The sequence below is a fragment of the Diadema antillarum genome, unplaced genomic scaffold (genome assembly GCF_040938485.1).
Source record: "Diadema antillarum isolate AM-2024a unplaced genomic scaffold, OU_Dant_1.0 seq00001654_RagTag, whole genome shotgun sequence".
Taxonomy (NCBI): Eukaryota; Metazoa; Echinodermata; class Echinoidea; order Diadematoida; family Diadematidae; genus Diadema; species Diadema antillarum.
This window is the reverse complement of record NW_027272355.1, coordinates 607922-632471: the sequence shown is the minus strand read 5'-3', so window position 1 is coordinate 632471 and position 24550 is coordinate 607922. Positions and strand designations below refer to the sequence as shown.

Sequence of the window (24550 nt, the reverse complement as noted above, 5' to 3'; positions counted from 1 at the left end):
CCTCAATATAGAATGGAATGGTCTCTTACATGAAGCACGCTCAGAGAGACAGGTCACGTGACCCTATTTGTTCAGTCTCTGGTTCTTTTACCAACTATGACTAGAAATACCACGGTGCTAAATAGATGTGTGTTTAGTGATATTTGTATGTACATGTACATATTTATGTATATTTGAGCTACATAATAATGTATACATTTTATATACTTATATATTTTTTGTTGTAGTCGTCATCGTTCTAATGAGGAATGTGAAAAAGTGAGTTATAATGTATTTCTGCATTGAAAGACACTTCCAGTTTTAAGTAATGTAGATTTTTGCTTTATATGTTAACTCCATATACAACAGTAATTTACAAAAGGAATCATTTCAATATGTACGTGACACATTACATCTCTGTACTGATATAATAGCTTGGCTTGTTATCCTGGAAAGGTTTAAAGGGATGGTACAGTATTGGTGGATATGAGAATTGTGCTTTTAACTTTTTGCGAGATACCAAGAAAACACTATAGTACAGAGCATACCTTTTTAAGAGGAATAGAAAGTTTATTTGATGAAAATCGGGTTTGGAATGACTGAAACATCCAAAAACAAAGTAAAACAAAGCAACCGTAATAAAGTGTGGGTCCCACACTTTACTAGAATCGCTCTTTTTTGGATATCTCAGCCATTTCAAAACCAATTTTCATCCAATAAACATTGAATTCCTAATAGAATTACATGCTCTTTCATATTTCATATGAGGTTTCTCATTATCTCACCCAAAAAAATGTTAGAAACCTGAAATTGTAGGTCTCAACCAAAACTTTACGATCCCTTTAATTTTGCTGTATCTGATGATGGACTTACTTTGAAATGTTTAAAAATGGCGCTTAGACCATTTTGCAATATTAAAACTCTTTAAATATGCATGTGTCTCCATGCCTGTATAAAGAATGAGGTCTAATTCCCAGAAGTGCTTAAAGGAGACCTCCGGATGATTTTCAGATTTTTACATTTGAACGACTAAAAATTAGTTCTACTGAGGACAGAGTTTCAGAATTTGTGAGTTGTGGCTCAAGGAAGCAGAACAAAAGAAGAAGGCATGCATAGATTATACACAGGTGAACTTGCAAGCAAGTGGTATTGTAATGGAATTACACTGCTACATTTCTGAAATATGTGAACCTCCTATGTCATCATCCTTGTTCAGTGTAATTTCTTTAAGATTTTTCAAAGTTTCTCTGCTCAAGAACCACTGTAATAAATTCCACAAATCTATACATGGAGTTGTCGATTTATGTAACATGATGTAAAATTATGAAAATTGCCTGGAATGTCCCTTTAAATAATCCAGTTTTGTGGTATACCAAATATATTTTGTTGACATACTTGCACTATCATGACATCAGACATTGTTGTAGAGTTCCCATGGAGGAGGGGGGATGGGAGGAGGAGAAATGTGAAATTTGCCATAATTTTAATGATCTGTTACTGTGGAATGAATAGTCGTTGCCTTCTTCTTCTTTTTTTCTCCAAGTTTCGCCAAGTGTTTTTTCATTGGAATAATTGATTTGTTGTTGCTGTTCTCATTGGCGAAATACAATGTACCATTATAGTAATAGATACCAACTTGGTACTCTTCTCATTCAAGAAATACTATGGTAAAGTACACCTCCCTAAGGTACACGGTTGTACAGTTGTATGTATCTAAGCAATGCATGTACACATGTTTCCCCCATTAGGAGAGGACAGAATATGTGTTGGGTCACATGAGAAGTACACTTCAGTGCTGTGAGTGGTATTTTGTGGCGCGATTCACTCTCAAATCTTCCAGGGGTACATGCACGTTGTATTTTGTGCAGACTTTGAAGTATGTGTGCAGATTTTTGTCGCGATCACACTGTTGATGCCTCCCCCCCCCCAAAAAAAAACAACAACAACAACAACAACAAACAAAAAAAAAACAAAAAAAAACAAAAAAAAACACCTATTGTCTACCTATGAAATAGCCCAGCCTTGTTAGGGTTCAACCTCTGATCCAAGTTCCACAGGTCAACCTCTGTACCTATCATTTATCTCAATCTAGAACCCTCTATCCAAAGTCATGTGACAAGATTTGCACTTGACGGAATCACATTAGACTGAATGTGGTCTGCTTGTGTGTCAGGAATTCTGGATTTGTGAAACAAACTTTGCTGTGATTGTATAAATGAAGGTCAGAATTTGATGGCAGAAATTTTGAAAGATGTGACTTCAAGCATTGGGTTCAAATACATGATTTCAACTTTAATGGGAGGGCTGCCACTAAGCTCTTTAGTAGAAATGCAAGAAAAAAACTACCACCTACAAATATTGCATCCATAAATAATCATTCTATGCCCCAATGAAAGTACTTAGTGCAGTGAAGATATCATTGTAAATTACCATTTGTCAGTATTTTCCACATGGATACCATGTTCTCTTTCCTTCTTTCTTTCCCATAGTGTAAATTGTCACATGGTTTAAGTTTCTAATGCCCACTTTGACTGGCTGAAGACGCCCTGTAGTATTTGTAATTATTCCCGACATGCCTTTCACAAGCAGGAGCGGTTTCACTTTTAGAGTGATTACCATCACTCAAATTTAATAGTCTTCAGTTTAATAGTGGAGACAATTTGTCAGGGGAGTTGTCATTATGGTTTGTCATTAAAAAATTCCCTCATGTGTGGAAGTTGCAGTAATGTAACATGATTATGGCCTTTACTTCCTGTTTGTGTATTAAAGTAGGAAATATAATTAAAAAAAAATCAACATAAACCAAAACCCATTAGTGATGCAAGCATGCACGTTACAAGAGTCTTAATGAAGATTTTTCATAACTGGCGAGACAAAAGAATACATTTATGAAACATTATCAAATGGTCTACACGTAGGCCTGTGCTTGTCAATGATTGGTTGAAATGCAATCATGTGACTAATGCAGCAAGGATCAAAATTGTTATATTAGGGGTAGCAACATCACATTAAAAGGTGATATAATTCCAGAATTTGACTGGTTGTCAATGGTGATAGCCTGAAATATTTCAACCACATAGGCTTACATGTAACATGTCATATATTGTAGTCGTAGTAATGTAATGCCTGACAATCCGTTGGGAGTTATATTTTCCCCTCGAGACATTTTCCTTCAGCGCCGAGCACTTGTAGGAAATATGATCTCTATAAGGAATATACACTGTATAAGTCCTGCAGGGATGTGAAGTGTTACAAGACACCTCTTCAAAGGCAATGTCTGTATACATGGACTAGTCCATTATTTAACATATTAATTGTGCTGATTTATTGCTCTGATCTGTGGTTTAGTAACATTCACATTCTGTACTCATCGACCATGGCATCTGTGGATGGTATGAGCAGTGTGCTGAGTTGAATTAGATTGCATCTGAAATGTATGGAATCTTTAATCCGTCGAGGACGAGTCCCGAGTATACTCGGGCAAGTGTCTATGGGAAATGTGTGTTGTAGCAAAATCAGCCCGTCCTCAACAGGCTAAAGTGCCCCGAGAAGGTGACTTGTGCACTTAGCCAAGGCATTCTCTTGACCAAAATCCATTTTGTGAACATATGAATGTATTTATATTCAATTATTCATTTTTTGTTTTGTGTGTGTGTGTAGTCCTTGTCTATTAACCCACACCATATAAATGAATGAATGAATGGTCTGAAAAGTGGAGCGTACTAACACCTTAACCTTTCACCTCTCTCGTGCACGCCGTCCATTAGCTCTCTAACACTTCATGGCCCGTTTCCGTGCCGACTGGTAAGAGAAATGACCATTCCCCTTGCCTCCTCGCCTGCAGAACGCTTCGTGTTTCCCAGCTGTGAGGCGATTCTTGTTTTACGAAGAGGGCGAATGTACAATCAAAGATTCTTCTCAATTGCTTGTCCTTTGTTTATCTGACTCAATATAGCAAATGCTTGAATGAAAAATGTTCAAAAACTGTTAGTGTTCATAAAAAATTGTGTGTATATTCCGTGACCGTACATACTCCGCCCCATAGCCCATCCTTCCCCTGCTCTGTCCCTCGGTCTGCTGTCCCAGTCCCCCCCCCCCCCCCCCCCCCCCCCCCCCCGCCCCTTCTCTCTAGTGCCTCTAATTTTGAACTGTGTATGACTTTGCTGGATATTTTGTTTTGCGATTCTTATATTAATGAATGAGTAATTCATGGTTACAACAAAACAAAAACACTTTAAGATTGAACAATGAAATATGATATTTCATTTCCATGTCCAGACAAAAGATAAAGTGAGTAGACACCTTTTTTTGTGTGTAAAAGATGTGATGTCACAAGTCAAATGCCACATATTATGTTTTACAATATTTTCTCCATCCTTAGCATAATCTAACCTTTGATCCCTTTCATAATCTTCCCTTTAATCTTTACCATAATGATAAGTTTTGAAACTTGTCATAATTTAGCCTTTGACATTTTTGATGTGTAACTGACTCACCAAGGGAGGAAATTCAGTCATACTTGTTACAGGAATGTTATGGGACTCAGTATGTTGTATTAGGACAGTTGTATGCTTGGTATAAAGTAAATTGAATTGGGGGTCAGGAGTTAAGGTGCCGACAATTGAATCCAAAGGCTTTCATGATTACCGAGTTCAAGAGATGGTAATGGACTCACCCAGCTAGAATTGGACATAACTAAATCATTATAAAACCATTGCAGATATCAGTGTGAAACATGATGGAGGGTTCTTATGAAGGAGGGAAATTAGTCAATGAGTTTTTGTCTTCGTTTGCTTGGCAGGTGCAATTCTCGGTATCGCCAATGCCTCGGTGCCGTGCGAAGAGCAGTATTTTAAATGCATTATGGGATAGCTCAGGGGACAAACTTGCCCCAGTTTTGGCTGCATAATGCAATGCCCTCATGTCACGTTCTGTCTTTATCCAGGGGTATTTTTTGTTGAAGATTTCTTCGCTTTCCATCATGTGACCAGGACATTGAAGTCTTGCAGGAGAGAACCAAGACTCTAGTGACCGCAAATCAGTAAAATTTGGAAATTTTAAACTTTTTTTTTTAGTCAAATTCTAAGCGCTCTTTTTTAGTCAAATTCTAAGCGAAGAAAAAAAGCAGCAACGGAAGAAAAACAGACAAAAATTGCATGGAATTGCACGGGAACCAAGACACGCGCAAACCAACCAGAAGCAAAAAATGGCACTGAGGAATCCCACAGTGCATCTGTGATAGCGCAGAAGTTTTCTGCGCATCAGCGATACCGAGAATTACCTTCTTCTTTTTTTATCCCTTTGCATTTCTCAGCTGTCTCCTGTGTACTGAAATGCTGCCTTGTATGGTATACTGGTGCTGTGATGTTCAAAGAAGGAAATGACATAAGCAGCTGTGCAATGTCAATGCTCATAGATTACTAGTCTTTCAAGGGGGAAAGTTTGTACATGTGTATACATTTTTCCCGTTTGCCTTGTTAACTTCTCCGAATGGTGCGACTGTAATCTGACACAAACTCTCTTTGAAAATAACTTCCTTTTGTTATTGTTGCTTTGCAGCCCCTAAAAGGGATGGTAGAGTATTGGTGGAAATGAGAATTGGGCTTTGAACTTTTTGTGAGATACCAAGAATCCACTTATGAAATAGTACAGAGCATACCATTTTAAGAGGAATTCAAAGTTTATTAGATGAAAATCGGTTTTGGAATCGATGAGACATCCAAAAGCAGAGTAAAACAAAGCGATCCTAATAAAAGGTCGGTCCCGCTTTTTATTAGGAATGCTCTTTTGTGGATGTCTCAGCCATTTTAAAACCGATTTTCATCAATAAATGTTGGATCCCTCTTGGAATTACATGCTCTTTCATATTTCATGAGAGGTTTCTTATTATCTTGCCAAAAGATATTTGAAACCTGAAGTTAGGTCTCAACCAAAAGAATACGCTCCCTTTAATGATCTGGGCCAACATGTACATGTATGTAAAGGGTGGATATGATTCAATTGTGTTCATCTGTGTGCATAGTATTGGGCAAGGACTCCTGGGATATGAAGTATTTTGGCCCCCTGTGGTAAGAACAAGTCCAGGCTGGAGCAAGGAAACCGCCAGTGTAGTTGACCAACGGTGGTAATGGCGCGGGGAAAATGTCCAGGGACAGTTTTGCATGGTGATCTTTTAATGTATAAAAAGAGTTGTTGGCTGTTACTGCATGGTATGCAGTTGAAGTAGCTCCTGCTCATTTGATATTTGTTGCTTTCTCGTTTGTAATGTCCTGGCGAATCCTTTGATGTCATGTTATTGTGATAGAGAGAGGTAGGAAGGTGCCCTCTCTCTGATAGTTTGTTTTTAATCTGTTCTTCTTTTCTTTTCTTTTTTTTTTTCAATAGTGTCGTGCAATAAACATTTTATTTCTCCTTTGCGTGTGCTTTTCTACTTTTTGTTTAAAGTTGTGTACTGCATGTCACAGTGAAACTTGATGCAATTTACCGGTATACCAATGAGAAAAGTGTTCTTTGTTCCGTGTTGACGACTGGATCAATTTAACGTAATCTGGTCATGGTTTGTTGACTTGAAAATGCGGCAGCTGTTCAGGTTTTTTTCCTCTGCCCACAGTATTTGCAGCTGTACAGCTGCTGCAGGAGTAGAGGGTGTATGTATACGTATCAGTATATGATATATTTATTGTATATATGTATTAAAACGTACAGTGTGCATTTACAATATGTCACTTCCTTCAGTTTTCCTATCTATAGATTTAGCCATGGGTACATGCAAGTGTCCATTGTATGATAGTATCTTTTTTGCTTGTAAGTTCAGAATACTTCTGATGTTGGGTAGCACAAGACTGATGTTAATTACACCTGGATTGGGAGTTATTGTAAAAAAAAGGAATATGAAACATTCTTTTATTACTTTATCAATATTCTTCATGAAAATATCTAATAGAATTGACATTCCATCTTTCTCTTTTTCTTGTCTTTTCTCCCATTTATTTCTCCTTCCAGACGTCCCCGCCCGGTCTACCAGCCGGGGGTGTAGCCCCCGCCGTCCCACCGCCACCTCTCCCCTCCCAGCCTCGCCCGCCGCCGGCCGTCCCTCCCACCACCGGACACCTCCACCATCATCACCATCCCCATCATCCGGCCACGCCCTCCAGCAGCAGCAACACGCGGCCGCTGCCCACGCCCCCGCCCCCGCTCCCGCCCGGAGCCCCTGGGGGTGGCAGCAACGGGGACAGTCTGGAGGCCATTGTGCGGGTGCTGACCCAAGAAGGCTTCAGCCGGGGCGAGGTCATGAAGGCGCTGGACATCACCCAAAATAACGTTCCCATGGCGCGCCGCATCCTCAAGGAACTCACCCACCCCGGTCTCTCATCTACTTAATCCCCCGATCCCCTCCTCCTCCTCCCTGTTATATTTGAAATCAAAAGAAAGCTCTGCTTTTGCTGCACTTATCCTTTTATGTGTCCCATCTTATGTTTTCCTGTGCGCTTATTTGCTTGTCGACTAGCCGACAATGACAAAAGCTGCTTGTGTGGTGCAGTAGGGCTCTTTTGGAGCATTCTTTCACCATCGTAAGGATATCTTTGGCCTCTACCATGGGCAGCCAATTTCTTTCTGGTATCTTTCATCATTGCATTATTAGTTGTAGTTGTTAAAGGTCTTCATGACGCTAACTGACTTGTGAATATTGCGTGTGTGTCAATGATGGGCATAGAATGAATTTCTTTGTTTTTATTTTATTCATATATTTTTGTTTTCTTACCTTGTTGATTGGTATGAGCATCGGATGCCCCGGGATTATGGTGGAAAATTGTTGATCCCAGAAACAGTTGTGCTGTTCTGAACGCTTTGTATGGAGCACAAGAGGGAAACACTTTTCCCTTGAGGTTAGGATGCAGTGACCTTGATTTACTGACCTGGTCTGGCTTCGGCTCGGATTTTTATGGTTTTATGTTTTTGTTTCCTGCAGTACAGTAGCAGAATGTTGTCAAAGTTACGCAAATGTAACAAATATCGCAATTATCATGACATTGTGATCATTTTTGAAAAGAGTAAAGAACATACAGGAAAAGCAGAGAAACAATTTGCACGCAATATCACTTACTATGGGGAACAAAAACAACAGAATATTAGCAAAAAGAGACACGGGAGGCCACCGTTACAACTTAGGTGTTGGTCAAGACAATCTTGGGAAAAAAAACTGGCATTTAACTCTTTGTTTTCCCTCAGATATGAGGAATTGTAAGAATCAATGCCATACCAGAGATTCTGAAACACTTCAAGCATTTATCAAATTTCCCTCAGATGTAGGGAATTCTAAGAATCAAGGCCATAGCAGAGTCTCTTAGACGTCTCCAGCATTAAAAAAGATGGGAGATTCTCCCCCCTGGACCCTCAAGCAAAATTAGAGACTTTCGTTGCATGAACAGGTGTACGATATTGTGTGCACATCTTACTTGTCATGAGCACGAAGCGCAACGACCTTTGCGGCCAGGGTCCAGGGCTTGCTTGAAGTGCTCTGGGGGTTGTTCCGTAAAGCTGTTCTTAAATTTACGAATGACTTAGGAACGACTGGAACATGTTCTGAGATGTGCTGTACTTATCAGAATTTCAATGATTCAGCACTAGAACTGATCACCAGTCGTTCTTACAGGTTGTATGTCGTTCGTAACTTTAAGAATAGCTTTATGAAACACCCCCCTGGAAGCGGTAGGCTTTATACAAGATGCTCTCCAGTGCCATCTTAGCCTTATTATTGAACATGTACGGTATGACAAAAGTAAAGATGTGCGGAAGAAAGCATAATTTTGAGCAGGGTAAATGCCTCTGGGAGACAGACAGCTAGAGCAGAATAAATTTGTGCCCAAAGGGGAGAACTTGAGATTTTGAGAAAAATTGCCTCAGAGCCCGAGAATTCCTGCCGAAAGCAATAGAGCTCAGAGTCTCAGCCATATCAGCAGCCTCTCTCTGCTGCCAGTCACCGCTCAATTTCTGGTAGTCTCTGACGTCCTGTCGCTCGGGCAATATTCATGAATATTATAATATTCATGACTTGTTAGGGTCAATATTGCACTCATCTTCGATTCGTGCAATATTGGCCCTAACTCCTGCAATATTCCCTGGTATCCCATTCATAGCCATCCAATATAATATAAATATGCCACTTGGCTGGGCAATATCCTTTTCCCAGTCAGCCACTGCAGGTGAGCTCAGTCAGAGTAATAATAGTGTACTTTACCTTGCAATCACCCCGATGGGTGGTGGGCACAAACATGGAAAAGCACTGTACATAACAAAAACCACATCCAGACGTACAACTTACACTTAGAATTGAGCGAGAGAATATTAACAAGCTATTTAAGCTGGTGTGCACCAAATGGGCCCATGCATGTACATGTATAATGCCAGCATTAATATTCTAAACAATAAGTTTACGTGAAGAGTCTGTCGATTCTTTTTCAAATGCAGGTCTTATCGGCTGACAATAACTAGGTATATGAATGGTATGTACAGAGATATTTCAACAGCTGAGAAATAGTGTACTCCCAACTTTATTATAAATGTCAAGGCAGGTGACGTATAAAGACTTGACAATTTATTATTAGACGGTATGCCGTAAATACTGAAAGGTTGTATTTAAATAAGATAGGCACATTGGGCCTGTATGCCAGCTTACAGCATATTTCATGTATGAAATAAAATGTCCCACATTCTATTCCAGTATTTTAAAAGATACAAGCTAGGCCTATACATTGTATGTGTCTAGAAGATAATTTGCTCTTTAAAGCTACCATACATAGTCATGTAATGTAAGCACAGCCCCATACGCCTTTGTATGACTTTCATCGGGATTAGGACATCAATTAATGCCAAAGTAACAAAAACATGAAAGGAGAGGCAAAATAAAGGGGGAAAAAATAGAAAACAATTTAAATTACTAGTATTTCCAATTTCAGTTTATCACCTGTTCTGTTAGAAAGCAGTCTCTACTAGGATTGAAGAGTTTGACATTTGATTACACAAGGCAAGAGGTGTAACATAACAATGCAAAGTAAAAAAATAACATCTCTGAGGTATATTGTTTTCATAATTCACAAATAATGTACTGCATGTGAAGATTGTTATTTAAGTCTTCACTTTTTTGAATAAAACTACATTTGCTTGTTTGTTTCTATGTTTGTTTGTTCTTTTTTCAATCATAGGCTGATTTATCTTTTTCCATATCTCTCAATCTACCAGACTAGTGGGATAGAAAGCAATTATGTATCTTGTTTATCATCACCCACATGCTATTATTATATGTGTTGTGTTACTCATATACTCAGACTTCATAATGGAAAGCATTGGTGAAGAGAATATGCACATTTAAAAGTGCTGTACACTTTCCGTGTAAAAAGAATGATTATAACTGGGTGTCTATCACTTTCTAAAAGAGCGGGTCTCTTTACAATTTGGAGCTTGGAATCTCTTGTGAGGATTTATTAACAGTGTATTTCTGCCTTCGTGTTGGGGCAGAACATCGCACGATATTTTCTGAGAACGGTTAGTTTGTTTATAGTTTGTCTTTTCCATGAAAAGCATATCTTTGCAGTAAAGTCTTAACTTTCTTATCACGTTGCTCTGAATAGTAGACTCTCCTATTTTTGTTTTTAAAGGAAAACATTAAAGACTTTATATATTCTGTTGTTTCATCAGGCCATAATACTAAATTTATGAAAATGCTGAATGTTCAGAAAAGGCAAGATATAATGTTATTCGAAAGATCTTGAGCATTATGAACTTTGAAATACGATTTAAACACAAGAGACCTATATGTGGTAGACCAAAGATTGTAATGAAAACAAAACAAAAATCATAGCAGGCAACCAAGTCTCTGTAGAAGTTTAACCCGTTGAGGACGAGTCCCGAGTATACTCGGGCAAGCGTCTATGGGAAATGCGTGTTGTAGCTAAATCAAACCGTTCTCAACGGGTTAACATACAAACTTTTGTAGCAACAAATCAGGCTTTATCACACATTGTCTACAGCACCAATAGAAGCTTCAAATTCTACTACCACTAAGAGTTCAATGTACAGAATCATTTTAATCCCTTATGTGCCACATTTGCACGCCTGAATCAGTTACTGGCTGGCATCTTTGCATGATTTGCTCAAACGCACAACCCGACAACATCAAGTGCCCCTGATTCTGCAGAGTTCACTGGAAAAGTTGAATATCTCTCTGTGTCTGCATAAAGAGAATGCAAGAATTTCACTGATATTGGGATTTATTTTTGCCTGAACGCACATTTGTGCGTAAATGGATACTGAAGGGATATACATATTTCTGTTAGTAGTAAATGATTTGAAGATTATGTACAATGTACACACTATGAAGTGTTGCTGCATTTAAAGAGACGAATATGTTTAGTTTTATATCTCTCTCTCTCTCTTTCTCTTTTGCTTATATAAGAGAGTTGATGCCTTTCATGCACTTTATTCAAAGAAATGTGCAAGGTACTGGATTTGTGTTTTACCCCCACTTCCATTGCCCCTCTAGTCTATGTGAAGCTGGACAGCATTCCACCAGAAGAGGGCAGCAGACATGACATCTGGTTGTGCAAATCTATGTGCAACATTTTTGTGTTCTTTCTTTCGCATCCGGTTGAAAAGAAATCAACAAATATAGGGAATGCACGGATGCAAGACACTCTTTTGTAGATGAGGCTGCATGATTTACCATGTCTTGCCTATGTTGGGGGGTTATTGTTTCAGTACATTTATGTCATGAGCAGGCAAAAATCTGTTTCAATTTAGGCTGGAGTGGTGTGTTGTCATTTTTTTTTAAAGAAATCATGAATTACACATTTTGTACACTTAAAAGTGATCATTCCTTCAATTAGTTTCTGATGGCATTTTAGTTGTGCATTTACTACTTAAGAAAATTATGTCTTTTACTAATTTAGGTCATTAACTGAATCTTTTGATTGTGTGATATATGAACGCATCAACTGAAAAAAAGGTGTATGTATATATTCTTTTGTACTACAAAGAAATTATGAAATTCAAATGTTCTATCATAGCATTATAATGTAGGGAGACTGTTTCTATTTGTGAGTGTTTATCCATTTCAGTAGATTATGGATTTCTTGCTTCACATTGTGTAAGACTTGCTTTAGAGTAACAGCAAAAGATAAAAAGAAAAATCAAGGCTTTATCTTGTGCAACCAATGCTGTGACTAATGTACTATTAAAAGAGAAAACAGTTTTAAGGAGAAATATTTGCCAGTGTGAATTTGGCTGTGGCATACATTGTAAATCGAAGCAAATTGTGTGCGTCGCCCGGAAGGTTATTGTGGTTGTACTGCATGCATGTGTGTGTATGTCTGTCTGTCTGTCTGTGTCTGTGTGTGTGTGTGTGTATGTATTTGTGAGTGTGTGAATGGCTTATGTCTTGTCACAGTTGTTTAGTAGATTCTCCTCACAGAGCCTAGTTATAAACAGCTCAGCCATCTAGGTTTCCACATTAGATTCAGGATTTTAGTACTGTATAGGGCCTACAGCAGCACCGCCTTCTTGGCGTAAGTCACAGAGTTTAATATTTCAAGTATCCTTTTTCCAGTCCTTCTTGCATCAATGAGACTATAAACTACACACTACACATACCCTAGTTACCTACCCACTCGTTTAATTGACAACCAGAAAGGCATGTACTAATAGCATCATGCAACTTTTGCAGAGGTGATGCCCCACGCTCGTCCAGACTGATAATTTTTGACAAACTTTTGTAAATCGAAATGCCAGGACTTTGGAATTTACAAAACATTTCAACCAGTTGGCATATTTTATTCCATTTTATCTGTTTTTTCTCCCCCCCCCCCCCAAATCTGATTCAAAGAATTGTCCTGCCCCCATTCCCAGCTAACCTATCTAAACCTATCTAAATCAGATTTCAAACAGCATAGCAATGTAAAGTGTTAAAAAAATTGCCTTGCTGTTATCCTCTTTCACACTTTCGTGTACTGCAAACTTTTTATCACACGTAGATCAGTCAGAATTAGTGGATTTTGAATTTGATTAAAAGGCTGAATATGCATTTTTTGTTTGTTTTCTTTGAGCAAGTCCAGCAACAGGTTTCTCATGATGTCATCATAATTGTAGATTATGTTTTTTCCTCCAAGGTTGAGGTCTTATACCCACAATTTTGGTTAGATATTACCCCCCCCCCCCCCCCCCTTTTCAGTCCATATTCATATCGCCGTTTGTGGTACTTGAAGGGAATATCACCATTAATATTGAAGTATGGTAAATTCAAGTTACTTTGATGATCATTTACATTCTCCCTGCACCAGACAATTGAAATTTCTTTGTAAAAATAATTTAATGAAATCAAATCTTCGTATTCTATTGCCCATTGGCGTATGTTTCATTTGTGTAATAGCGTCTATTATTGAAGAGCAAATAGACATTATATAAATCATACAAGATGATTTCAGTTTTGAATTTGTCATTTGTTGATTTTCATGTATTTATGCTTATCTCTTGAAAAGAAGTATATTAGGGAAAGTCACAAAAGACAAGTGTCATTTTTGCAATATACATTGTAGTGAGATCATGTCGACACTATGGTTGCCTTTGAAACTTTGCATTGTTGTAAAAAAGGTGATTCTTTGTCTCATCAGGCATTGAGAAGAAAAAAAATTGCATAGTGCTGGTTAACTCGTGTTTGAATTCATCACTTCCAAGAAACTGCACATCTATGGTTTGATGTTGCACCATCCTCTATAAATGATATTTGCTATTCATTGTCAGTGTGACATAAGGTACATGTCCATCGGTAGTAAGATATGCTCTTTCGGTCGCACCCTGTATTGTTTGTTAAAGTAATTTCTTTGCTTGAAGAATTTTTAAAAGCATATTGATTACCAAATTGTCAGATGGTTTTTTTTTTTCCTAAATTTGGTTCTGATTCTGTGCAAAACTGATGATTTGTTCCATGTTCATCGTGTTACTGCCGGCAACCAGGGACAGCCTGGTGGTAGTGTCGCTGCCCGCAAAGCAGTAGATGACAGGTTCCGAGTCCCACTGGTTCCTTTTTTCCGACATGTTTGTTAATTTACAGATCAGCAGATGCGATCTTAGAACAAATTTAATTTGTAGAGGGAGACAAATTGAAGAAACTCACACCTGAACCTTCACCCCTCTGAATGATATCTTTCTTTCATTCAAAACTGATGATGTTAACCAATCCCATGTGATGTTCCTCCAGTATATGATTTACCCTTGGATTCAGTGTTACCCATTTCTGATGGGGCTATTTTCTTCAAAATTACATCAGGCACTTTATAAGTAAAATCTTTCATTTTTATAACTTGGTGATTACAGATTATAGGGGATGGCAATGTGTGTTTGTTACTCAGTGATGATGTAATCAACCTGATCTGTGACCCCTCTTAAATTTTAACAGAGTTTTAGGTGCAGCCGGCAGTTGATATGAAAATACGCATTAATTGTCAACTGTCCATTGTGCTAAGCTGCTTTAATAGCACTTAGTTTGGGATTTTGCTTTGCCTTTTCTTTCAAGTGCTTCAGTTCGTGAGTTCAAAGTCTTTTTCTTTCATAATTTCATTTGCTGCAGTATGCATGTTTTGCTGTTCATAAACCAGATGATCTCATCACCCATGTCTGTGTGGGCTGCATATGGAATCAGAAAAGAGTTGGACTTTGTGTAAAAGAGGAAATTTTTGCACGAGTAATTTTGCGGGCCTGGCCTGGTAAGATGAAGTTTGCTTGTTTTTAATTCAGCGATTCACCTTTTTTATTTTCGCACTACTTTGTCTGTAGTGCAAAATATGTGAAAATTTCCACATTGCGAAAATTTCCCCTTTTACCATTTAGTGTGTTCATTACAGACAGGTTGACAGGTACAAAATGTACACATCTCTAAAATTTTGTTTCTTTTCCAAAGTGTATTTACAGGGTTTCCCGATTACTGCACAATATGACTCATTTTAATGCCTTGTGAAAAAGCCAGTCATGGAAAGTTGTCATATTACGTTTGCATATGAAGCAACAATGAGTAGGCTTACATATCTGTTCAATACCTACCCCCTCCCATTGTGCTTACCAGGTTTATATTAACCTTGAACGCACATACACCTTTGAGAAATTTAAACAATACAATTAAATGTTCAGTATTTTACTTCAAGCATAAATTCAAATGTTACAGGTGTGTCTCCACCTCATGAATAATCATGCAACAAACTTGTGTTCTTATGACCTATGGCTGTAAAAATTTGGATACGCTTGTCCACTACCAAATTAGTGATACAGTAGATCCTAAATACCAATGAAGTCAAATTTCAAATGTATTTTAGTGAATTTGTTCTGACAAACAAAGCTTGCCGCGGGTCAACCAACACGGCACCAATTACTGATTGTAAATTGAGATCCTCCAAAGGTTGTAGGTAGGGCCTACAGTATGACAGCATTTTGTCAGATGTAGAGAGATCTGGGGGGTGTTTCATAAAGCTGTTCTTAAGTTACAAACAACTTACGAGCGACTGGTGATAAGTTCTGATGTGCTAAACTTATCAGAATTTCAGTAATGCAGCATAGGATCTGATCACCAGTCGCTCTAAGTCATTTGTAACTTTAAGAACAGCTTTATGAAACACGTGTCTGGTATGATGACAGTGATTTTGCCCATTCCATCCTTTTTATATTCCTTTGGATGTTTTTTTTTAGATCTCCGATATAACAAGATAGAGGATGTAACGAAGAAATTACAGTGGTTTCATGCAGCTCGTCTTAACAAGGTTTCCCCGTATTGTGGGGTGCACATCACGAGACCGAGTCATACAGCCCACAATCTATACAGCTCAAAAGTCACACAGCCCATGAATTATACAGCTCACGAGTCATACAGCCCATCAGTTCGAAAATAAGCTAACAAGGCCCACGAGACCGACACATTACGCCCCGTGTTGTATCTGTCGAACTCGTGGGCTGTTTTTACCTAGTGTCAAGCTCATGGGCTTTATTTGCCTAGTGTCGAACTCATGAGCTGTATGACTCGTGAGCTGTATGACTCATGGACCTGTTTTCAATGTCCAACTCGCGGGCTGTATTGCGATGGGCTTAGTAGATGCGGGTGCATCAAAGAGCTTTAGAGATGTTCTTTGTAGAAATATCTACATAAATTTGAATTGTATGGACTGATGTGCTGACGTATTGTTTGGGTGTTTTTGGTTAGTTTTTGTTCAGGATTTCCCTTGTCATTTCCCTTGTTCTTGCTCATCATACAATTCTGTCTTTCAAATCTGTACGGGAGCAATTTCACTCATGGGAGAAAGAGGAGGTCGATGCCACACAGTGAGAGGATTATTTGGTATTTGGATTACAGATGGGAAATGTGTGTTTCCTATACTGCAGCTGAACTGTGGACTTTGTCAATGCATGAATCAATTTCTTTGTTTTGTCTTCATTTTTGTTTTTTTTTGACAGCAGGTACATGTAGGAATTCTCACAGCAGAAAGAATGAAGGGAAACAAAAAATATATGTTTTAGAAGAGGATTTGATATTAGAGGTCGTAAGCATCCTTGTTTGGTCCGATTTACGACTAGCTCGTGTGTACAGACTTAATGCGAAGAAATATCGTCTGGAAATCCCCCCCCCCACCCACCCCAAAACTTTGTAGTGTGCGCATGAGTGTGTGGGTGTATGTACGTATAACGTGTATGTGTGTGTGCGTGTGTATGTGTATGTACAAGTATGTGTGTCGGTATGTTTGTGTGTAAGCCCAAGAATTCAACACAAAACAGGATTTAGCCTACAACAGAAAAAAGGACAAAAAAATTTGCAGTCATTTTTTTTTTCATTTGAAAGTGAGGCATAAGAAACTAACTTTCATTGGAAACTTGCATACAGCATATTTTACAGAGCTACAAAGCTGCTAGGAATTTCTCTCATTAGCATTGTATTGAAGAAATGCGAGGAAATTTGATCAAGTAATGCAGTGTAGTAAGATCTGTCTTACATTCTGTACCCTGGCACACAGTAAGCTTTCACAGTCTTGTTTTTACTTTGCGTGTGTGTGTGTGCAGTTTGCTTTGGGTGACATCAAATATTGTTGCTTGTACACTGTAATGCATGCATGCTGTATTCTAATTGAAAATGTTCTTAAAGGGGCAAAGATTACTGGGAGACGAGAGAAGTGTCTTCTGAAGCGCATTGTCATGCCATTTGTACGGATCAAGAAGTCGAAACAATCATACTACTAGCTCTTTTGCATCGAAAGTCTGTTCTGCATTTGGGCAAACCTGATTGGGTTTAATTTTACTTAAAAAAGTACTGCTTAACTTCTTTTTTTTTTGGTATTTCATCACATGAAATATATAAGCTCACTTGTGTAATTGTTTTGCTTTTTTCACATAAAGTGAAAGCGTTTTACAAGAATGACATTAATGTTCTACATTTGCTGTACTGTAATATATCAATGTGTGTTTCATATGCAAACATTATTGTCAGCTATTTGCAAAACAAAATCAAATGTGTTGTATTTTTATGATGCAAAATGTTGAATGCTTTCCTGGTAAATATGTCAGATACATGTAAGAGAGAGAGAGGAAAAAAATACAAAGCTACAATTTTGAAAATATTGACTCCACATTAGTTGAGGCCTATGGTATGTTGTGTAAAATAATACATGTGAATATGTTGTGTATAATTTCTTAATGAGCATCAATCCATTGTACTACAAAGTATTTGTTTTAAGCCAGAAATAAACTATATATATGACACAAGGAGAATGGCGATTCTGTGTCTTTCTTGTGTACTTTTACGTCTGTAACGTGTAGATACTGTGTTTACACTGCAAACACCAAATGAGCTAGGTATACTGCATACGCTATATATTTCGCGGGGGTTTTATTTTCGCGAATTTCACGAGTCGGGAGCTATACGCGAAATTAACAACATGCGAAAATATTACCTTCCAAAATGAATCCCTTGCCTTGATGATACGAACATTTCAGTACAGTGTACTAGTATACAATGTCACGGCTTACCGAACAGACCATACTGGCTAAGCTTGTTTACGTACATATAGCACGTCCACGTCTACTTACGAATACTGTAGAGAGCCAATCCATTATCGCAAGGGGACCACTCGTCAGAAATGTAGCACGATGGACTTAACCACTTCAAAAATGTTGAATTCTAACTTACTAGTTCGCAGAGTTTGGTAAGTTTTTTTTCATGCAGTGTATAACTAGTATCATTCTTATTTGCTAGTAAGTTGAAAATTTACACTTTCTTTGCCACTTCATAATTTTCTCTGGTCCCCAAATGTGTGACAGCGGCAATTCGCGAAAATTTATGTACGCAAAAATTATGGCGTATACACTACTTCATGTTCAACTTGACCATGAAGGGATGGTATAGCTTTGGTTGAGATGGGGGATTCAGATTTTAACTTTTTGACAAATACATGTAATTAGAAACCATGCATGAAATAATACAGAGTGCACAATTCTAAGAGGAATTCAAAGTTTATTTGGTGAAAATCGGTTTTGAAATGGCCGAGATCTCCAAAAACAAAGTAAGACAAAGTGGTTCTTGTAAAAAGGTGGGTCCTCTCTAGAACCGATATTCACCGAATAAACTTTGAATTCCTCTTAGAATGGTATGCTCGTTGTAGAATCATGTGCTTTTTCATATTTCATATTAACGTGGTTTCTCATTACAGTGCACTCCCATTATAACAAACACAGTTATAACGAAATTCCAGCTTAAATACAACGAAGTAAATTTTCTGGCAGCAGCATTACCCACATGAATGTATTTTTAGTGTTTATTTGTTTGGTCATAATGAACTGACTTCGTTATAACGGGAGTTCATTGTATCTCACAAAAAGGTTGGAAACCTGCTGAAGCCCCATTTCAACCAAAGCTATATCATCCCTTTATAGGTACACTGACCGGGGGAGGGGGGGGGGGGGGGGGGGGGGGGGTCATCAATTTAGTCAGCGCTGACAAGTTGTCAGTCTCTAAACAAATTCAGCAAAATCCTTGGTTCTGATTGGCTGAGAAGCTTTGGTCACTGATTGTTACTATGGTGATTGTCAGAGACTCGTCAGCGCTGACTAAATTGATGAAACACACTCCACGGATTCACAAGGGCGCTGTTGCATGGACCATGTTTATGCATCCATGTTTCAAACGCCCGAATAAAATCGATATGGACTTGGTCCAAAATACATTGAGCCTTTGTGCCTGGCTGGTTCCGCCTACCATCTTCACACAGATCGTTCCTACGCAAAACTTGCTTTGGAAACATGCATGTAACTGTAAATACATACATGTAATCTAGTTTGATTGACAGGTAAGTAGTTTTACATTCGTAATGAAGGTGCTGGCAAGTATTATGCCATCCAACAGTGCCCTCGTGAATCCCAAGGACATGTATGTATACCTTTTAGTTGATCTAGTAAAATCAAACAGATGCAGGATGGCAACAATTTAAAGGGACTGTACAGTACTGGTTGAGGTGAGGATTCAACTTATTACGTTTTGTGAGATATTTAGAAACCACTCTATGAAATCTTAAAGAGCATACAATTCTAAGGGAAATCAAAAGTTTATTTGATGAAAATTGGTTAAAACAAAGATATCCTAATAAAAGTAGTGGCATGTCAATTTTATTAGGATCACTTTTTTGAATATCTCAGCCATTTCAAGACCAACTTTCATCAAATTAACGTTGAATCCGTCTGGAATTTGTACATGCTCTTTCATAATTTCATAGGAGGTTTCTCATTATCTCACCAAAAAATGTTATAAACCTGAATCCTCACCTCAACCAGTACTGTACAGCCCCTTTTATGAAAGTTGGACGCAATATAGAAAGTCATGGGCTGGAGCAGCTATAGAATAATATTGATAATAATCACAGTCCCATATGCTGACCTGGATGAGGTGATGACACAATGGTTTCATGCATCTTCACCTGTACACAAAGTCTTTCTTCTCTCCTTTTTTCACTGTACATGTACATTAAACATGTAATTTCATCAAATCCAAATGATTTCAATGTTGTGGTAACTAACTTACTGACTTCATGGGGAAAGGGTTTAACCCTAACTAGGCCGGGGGGGGGGGGGGGGGGGGGGGGGGGGGGGGGGGGCTCCGAGGCCCCCCCCCCCCTCGACGTTTCTCGCGATCGCTATCGCGAGAAGCTATCGCCGCGACATTTCATGACTTTTTTCTTTCGAGTTTCCCGCATCTTTTGACACCAAATTTGCGATGCCCGGGCATGCGGTTCCGAAGTTGCGCATAAATATGCACATGCATGTCAGACCAAAAATTGCTCAAAAACGTGAATTCCTGTACAATTTCAATGCAAACTGTGTTTACAGGCAAATTTCATAAAAGCATGATTATTTGGGGGTTTTATGGATTAAAATCAATTAAAAACATATTTTCTCGTTCGGAACAATGTCGCGGACAAATTCCATCGAAAAAACAATGAAAAACATAAAGTCGAAAAAACAAAGAAATAAATAAGAAATTAAACAAACAATAAAATACTTGGGAAATTTTTTCTGATTGTGCAACTTTTTTCTCTTACATTTGCTAAGGACACTAAAAAGAATATTTACACAAAAAATGTGCCTGTTTTGAGCTTTATTTAGTGATTTATACGAAATTGTTTGATTTCATGCATCATTATGCATAAATTAGCATAATTTAGTGTAAATGATAATTTTTGAAAAAATTTACTTCATGGTACTTTAGATTACATCATAGGCAATGTGTGTGCCAATTTTCGTCGCGATCGCGCGGTCGACGGCCGAGATCTGGAGGGGGGCCTGGGAGGCCCCCCCCCCCGGCTCTATCATCTACCTAAATAGCCCGGCCTAGTTAGGGTTAACTCTCATCCATGCCAAGGTACAGTATGAAGCAAAATATGATTTTGATATTTATGTCCAAAGCAGACCTGTTGTGAGGCAATGACATTATCGCCTTGTCTACTCTGCACTTGTGGTTGTAATGAATATCTTTGTTTTGTCGAGTCATGACAAGTGAAACATTAAAATCCCACAAGCTCACAATGCCAGGTTTGCTTTAAAATAAAAACTTCCATGGTTCCGTTTGAATTTTACTCTATTCGTCACAGTAACCTTGAACAGAGAACAGTTTTTCACTCAATAGAAAAATACATGTCTGCTGGTATTCTGTAGGTTATCCAAATATGCAGAGACGCCAACTCTTTGAAAAAACCCCAAGATGGAATATCCTTTAAAATATCAGATTTTTGAGAGAAAAATCAGATTTTAATGAAATCTTGACACCACCACTAGCCTGTTGGCTCTGGACCAGTAAAATGTCAGGGGAAAAAAAATGTTTCCCTGGTAGGTTAAACAGGCAAGTAAAATGTTGCTACTTCATCAACATTAATGAGAAAAATGTAAAGCATTTATATTTTGTTTTCCCATTTAGGTTCATCATTCAACATTTTAGTAGGGTTGCTGGAATTTAGTCTTTCTATGTGATGAAGTGGTTTTCTGCAGTTTTCTGTGGTTATTTGAAAGATCATGAAAAATTGTACTTTCAAGAGGAGATATCGTGTTATCATATTTTACTCTGTTTATTGTACTAAATACTATAAAATCATATTGGTTGGTATCTCTGCGTAGGGCATAAACAATATATACAGAGTAACAAGTGCACGATACAGTTATACATGTACTGACATTGACTGCTTACCTACTATTGTAATTGATACCATTTTATTCTCATGCCCCACTTTATAGCTAATTGACTCTGTCATACACAAAATTTTGTATGTTTTCTTTGCATATGATCTGACAGAAACAACTCTTACAGCTTTCCACACTGTTCCACAATCATAATGCACTTCCCAAACTGATATGACGTTTATAGTTAGTTTTTGTTTTATTACCCTCCCCCCTTCCCAAATTTTAACATCCAGTGATACTCCAATTCCTTTCTAACAATTCAAATAACCCTTCAAGAGTCTTAGAATGGATAAACGCATTTAAATTTTACTTGGTTAAAACCTTTTCTGTGATTCGTAAAACAGCACTGATAAAAAATCTTATGAAATAATCTGGTGTTATCATTTAACCTGTTGAGGACAAGTCCAGAGTATACTCTAGTAGGTGTCTGTGGGAAATGCTTGTTGTGGCAAAATCAGTCCATCCTCAACGTGTTAAAAGGGCTTCAACTATAAGTCTACTACCACCGGTGCCTCATCCTCTGGCTCTTCGTCAAAGTCCCAGTTATACTTTTTGGTCAGATTCTTCTTGAACTTGCGCCCTTTCTCTTTCAGTGCTCCCTCGGCCGTTGAGGCATTCATGTTAATGAACAGCTCCCTCAGTGTGATCGTCAGGAAGTTGTCGCTGGACACGATATCAACGAAGAAGTCCTCCGGTATCTCCCGCAGCTGAAAATGGAGCACCGTGACGAGCGCCGAGTAGAGTTCGCTGTGAGTCGATATGGCTTCTACGCACGAGCTGAGGAGATGGACCAGCCGCTTCCACTGGTCAAAGGCGTCATAGACCTGTCCAATCAGGAAGCATACAAAGGCAAGCTGTAACTCGGCCAGGATTCCCATGCTGGATGACGCATAGTTCTCACTAAGCAGCGTGTCCAACTTATGCGTGTGGTCAAGGCTGTACTTTGTGATCTCCCTCGGGGTGGCGCCGTCGGGATAGTTTCGCGCCGGGATCCGCGAGAATCGGATCTCCGTGCCTGGCTCACGGTGCATCTGAGGCAGGTGATCCTCAGGGTTCCTGCTCTTGTGGAGCTCCTTGTTGGCCTCTGCCATCAGCTTCCTGTCGGCTGTCGTTCTGGTCGCCATATCAGGCACGAGTTGTGCCACGGATACCACCTTGCCACTGAGGGGAGACAGCTTTTCCACAATGTCCTCACTGATAAGGTTGGTAAGCGACACCCATCGCTTCAGGCTCTCGTAGGGGTACGCTCCAAGGAAAGCATCGTGCTCCCGGAGTCTCACTTTCTCTTCCTCGTTCGAACCATCAACAATTTTGACATCTGCAAAGTCTTCAATCACCGCATCCCATCTCTTGATGACGATCTCCCTCGCTTTGAAGAAATGGAAGAATCCCGTCCTGGGGGCTGTGCTGCGACTGCTCAGGTTAACGGCGCTGTAGTAGATGAAATGAACCCCAGGCGGGATCATCTTCACACCCTTGAAAAGTTCTCCAGTGTTCCAGGAATTGTAGTCAATTCCAAATTCTGTTCCTTGGGGGACATCAAGGAGAACAAGCGCTGCCCCTTCCTCAAATAAAATGTTGGCAGCATCCTGACTCATTTCTGTCCCTGCCATATTCCTAGCAGTGAAAACAAAAGGAGAACATTAAATGCAATTTATCGGTGTGAAATAACACAAGCATTGCATTATCAGCGTCAAGTATCCAGTTTTACAGACTGGATGATGAAATTTGGAAAGCCTGCGAGGCATTTTTATTGTTGGCACCTTACAACTAGCTAAAGTAAAAAGGTAGACAGTTCTAAATAAAGTTTGTTCATCAATTATAATGTCAACTAACTTGTTTGTATCCGTGTATGCGCCCTAGCCCAGCAGTAGAGTATTTCTCAACCAATTTCATTCAACTTGCCATATAGTCTATCTTTGCCAAATGTTTTTGTGATCCTGCTTTCTTGAAAAATATATTGCATTGGTAATTCCATGGCTACCTTCAAGTTGTTTCAGATTGTGCAAGCAGCGACGCCGACGCCAGCGTATTTATGCCGCGCGAGGACAACCGACATGGCCAGCAAATGGTTCAAATTTACGTGAGTGATTGAGAATGAGAACTAGACTATCAAATATATCCTATGATTTTGGTGCTATTTGGTTCTGTGAAATTTGAGATATCAACATATGGGTCCATTTTAATAGACTGCGCCCGATCGCGATCCGACGTAGCTTGCGTACGAGACAACAAACTTTTCGTTAAAGCACACGCTACATTACATGAAAATGAATACATAGGACTACGTCGTTGGTGGTTCAGGTCGGTATGAGTTATTATCATTATGTTAAGTGGGGAAGGGAGAACACGAACAATTTGATTCAGTAACGAAAACATGTTGGATTTACATCATTGTACTTACAGGTCTTCAAAATTCTGTCATTATTCTGTTTTTCTGGAACACAAGTAAATTTATGAATTCCCACAGAGATTGAGTGCACGACATGAAGGCGATGAATTTCGTTGTCATTGCCCCAACTGGAGATGGCGCTATGCATCTTAGGGTCACACACACTGGCAGGGGTTGATTGAGTGAATGACAATGATAGCACTCACAGAATGATGGTACGACTGTGACACATGATTCAGTGAAAGTTTGAACAAAAATAGGGTCAAAATCGGACAAATTTGTTCAAAGGTCACTAATTTTTTGAAGTTTCAGTGCCACCATCACTGGATGAGAAGACTACAACAGTTTGCAATGTCACATGCGTAGAACGACACAGACCTAAAGAAATAAAAAGCGCCATTTTTAAACATTTCAAAGTAATCCCATCATCTGATAGAG

At 38.8% G+C, this 24550-nt stretch overlaps 2 protein-coding genes across 2 annotated transcripts in view; one reads left to right on the top strand and one right to left on the bottom strand.

Moving 5' to 3' along the window:
• Window positions 1-7359, top strand: part of LOC139711394 (uncharacterized) — a 58184-nt gene extending 50825 nt beyond the window's left edge. The window contains exon 11 of the mRNA XM_071623279.1: window positions 6982-7359. Coding sequence (XP_071479380.1) covers window positions 6982-7359 — 378 coding nt within the window. The remainder of the gene's footprint in view (window positions 1-6981) is intronic.
• Window positions 7360-22174: 14815 nt separating this feature from the next.
• Window positions 22175-23333, bottom strand: LOC139711386 (protein AAR2 homolog). The gene has a single exon (XM_071623272.1). The coding sequence runs from the start codon at window positions 23331-23333 to the stop codon at window positions 22209-22211; it is 1125 nt and encodes a 374-aa protein (XP_071479373.1). The 3' UTR covers window positions 22175-22208.
• Window positions 23334-24550: the final 1217 nt, after the last annotated feature.

Coding starts and splice junctions, on each gene's coding strand:
- LOC139711386 (XM_071623272.1), bottom strand. CDS start 23,333: ATGGCAGGGACAGAAATGAGTCAGGATGCTGCCAACATTTTATTTGAG.